This window comes from Penaeus japonicus, unplaced genomic scaffold (genome assembly GCF_977035675.1).
Source record: "Penaeus japonicus unplaced genomic scaffold, GWHDUDI00000001_assembly GWHDUDI00000002, whole genome shotgun sequence".
Taxonomy (NCBI): Eukaryota; Metazoa; Arthropoda; class Malacostraca; order Decapoda; family Penaeidae; genus Penaeus; species Penaeus japonicus.
Window position 1 is genome coordinate 10,705,957 of NW_028234404.1, and position 2,500 is coordinate 10,708,456.

The 2,500-nt window shown below is 43.7% G+C and overlaps 1 protein-coding gene across 1 annotated transcript in view; it reads right to left on the reverse strand.

The window, feature by feature from the left end:
• The window catches only part of LOC122244186 (nephrin-like), a 181,466-nt gene that overhangs the window by 13,132 nt on the left and 165,834 nt on the right, over positions 1-2,500 (reverse strand). The window contains exons 18-19 of the mRNA XM_086544944.1: positions 1,389-1,410; positions 1,152-1,308 (exon numbers count right to left, since the gene is read on the reverse strand). Coding sequence (XP_086401070.1) covers positions 1,152-1,308; positions 1,389-1,410 — 179 coding nt within the window. The remainder of the gene's footprint in view (positions 1-1,151; positions 1,309-1,388; positions 1,411-2,500) is intronic.

A 2,500-nucleotide genomic window follows, 5' to 3' on the forward strand; every position in this document is an offset into this window, starting at 1 on the left:
TCTCCCCTTCTCCTCTCCTTCCTCCACCCTTGACCTTCTCTCCTTCATCCTTCTCTCCTTTGACCCCTTCTCCCATTTCCTTTCCCCTTTCTTTTTTACTCCTATTCTCTCGGATCCCTCCATCCCTCCCCTTCACAACCCACTCCTTCCTTCATCATTTCCCTTTTCATTCTTCCTCTTATTCTCCTGGATCGTTTCCCTCCCTTTCTCCACCCCTTCTCTTCCTTTCCTCCTTCCCCTCTCTCTCTTCCTTCATCCCTTCCCTCCCTTCTCTCCCTTCCTCCATCCATTTCAACATCCCTTCCCTCCCTTCCTCCATCCCTTCTTCCCACTCTCTCGTTCCCCTCTTCTTCCCTTCCTCCCCTCTTCCCTTCCTTCCCTCCTCCCCTCCCCTGAGACGCGAAGAAATCTGAGCATCTTGAAGTCAATATGAGGAGACGCAACAGAGCGAAACACACACATCTCTTTACGGTTCACGTTGCTAGAGTAATTTGAGACTGGGAAGAAGAAACGGGAGACGAGTAACAATGATAATAAAAAGGGCAAGGATAAAGAAATACAAAAAGGCTTCAGAAAAGAGGGGAAAAAAGTAAAAAATAGAAGTAGGGGAAGAAAAAGAATCAGAGGAGTTAGGAAAATAGGAAACTGAGGGGAAAAATGGCAGAAAATAGAAAACTAAAATTGAAGTAGATGCAAAAAGAAGAGTAATTGAAAAAACAAGATATAAAGAATTAGAAACGATAATAGAGGAGAAAGAGAACTAGAACTAGGAGAAAAAGAATGTAAAGGAAATGTAGAAAGGGAAGAGCTAGAGGAATATTGGCAGATAATATTTTTTTCGACTCGTGTGATAGAAAATGTTTGTGCTATAGTATCTATTCGCGTATGAATATCCAAGTCCTACATAGCATATCAAACGATTTTTCTTTTCTATAAATCATCTCCAGGAAATCATATTCTCTTTGAAGCTACTATTTCTGTTGCAAATCTACATTCACGCTTAGATGATATTTTCAATACTAACACACACACACACACACACACACACAGAGACACACACACACACACACACACACACACATAGACACACACACACACACACACACACACAATCTACAACAATCACATGCAAATCCGAAACACCAACTTACCTCAGGCTTATGAATGATATACTTGAGACTATTTTTAATCTTGGTGCCATCTTGAAGACTCCAGTGGAAGACGGGAGCGGTTGCGGTGCGCCTGGGCGCCGCTCGGGCGCCGCCCGCAACACGGCACATGAAACGAGAAGAGGGACGACCCCATTTCCTCGCCCACAGAACGCAGCCACGAAAAACCACGAGAACCTTGCCGCGTTCCCTCTCTACTGCGCGCCGACTTAAAAAAACGTCGGGTCTACTGTCGCCGCCTCTAGTGTGGAATACATCGCCTTAGCCGGTAGTAGGTGGGCGTGCGCGAAATGGGGGCGGGTTGTTTGGATGTGGGCGTGGGAGAGTGGTTTATTGTTTGTTTGTGGGCGTGGGAAAGTGGTTTATTGTTTGTTTGTGGGCGTGGGATATTGGTTTATTTTTTGTTTGTGGGCGTGGGAAAGTGGTTTATTGTTTGTTTGTGGGCGTGGGAAAGGGGGTTATTTTTTGTTTGTGGGCGTGGGATATTGGTTTATTTTTTGTTTGTGGGATTGTTTGTTTGTGGGCGTGGGAAAGTGGGTTATTTATTGGTTGTGGGCGTGGGTTTGTGTGGGCGTGGGAGAAAGTGGTTTATTGTTTGTTTGTGGGTGGAGAAAAAAAAAGAAAGTGGTATATTGTAGTTTGTGGGCGTGGGAAAAGTTTGTTTAAAGTTAGTTTGTGGGGTGGGTAAAGTGGTATTTTGTTTTGTTTGTGGGCGTGGGAAAGTGGTTTATTGTTTGTTTGTGGGCGTGGGAAAGTGGTTTATTGTTTGTTTGTGGGCGTGGGAAAGTGGTTTATTGTTTGTTTGTGGGCGTGGGAAAGTGGTTTATTGTTTGTTTGTGGGCGTGGGAAAGTGGTTTATTGTTTGTTTGTGGGCGTGGGAAAGTGGTTTATTGTTTGTTTGTGGGCGTGGGAAAGTGGTTTATTGTTTGTTTGTGGGCGTGGGGAAAAAAGTAAGAGTTTATTGTTTTGGATTTGCGGGCGTGGGGCAGAGAAGTTTATTGTTTGTGGTTGTGGGTCTTGGTTATGTCCTTTTTTGAGGCGCCCCCCCAGGGCCCTAGGTTTAAAGTTAGTATCTGGGATGGTTCTGTTTTTAATTGTTTAGAGGGCGGGTTGTTTGCTTATGCGTTTACTTATGGATTGATTTCTTTAGGGTACTTTTTTTACACACACACACACACACACACACACGAACACGCACACACACACAAACGCACACACACACACGTTTGTTTTCTTTTCACCATTAGATAATTGATAATACAACCCTCAAGTCACGTTTAATTTAGTTTACCAAATCATCCAGTATCTTTATTGTTAACGTTTATTGAATA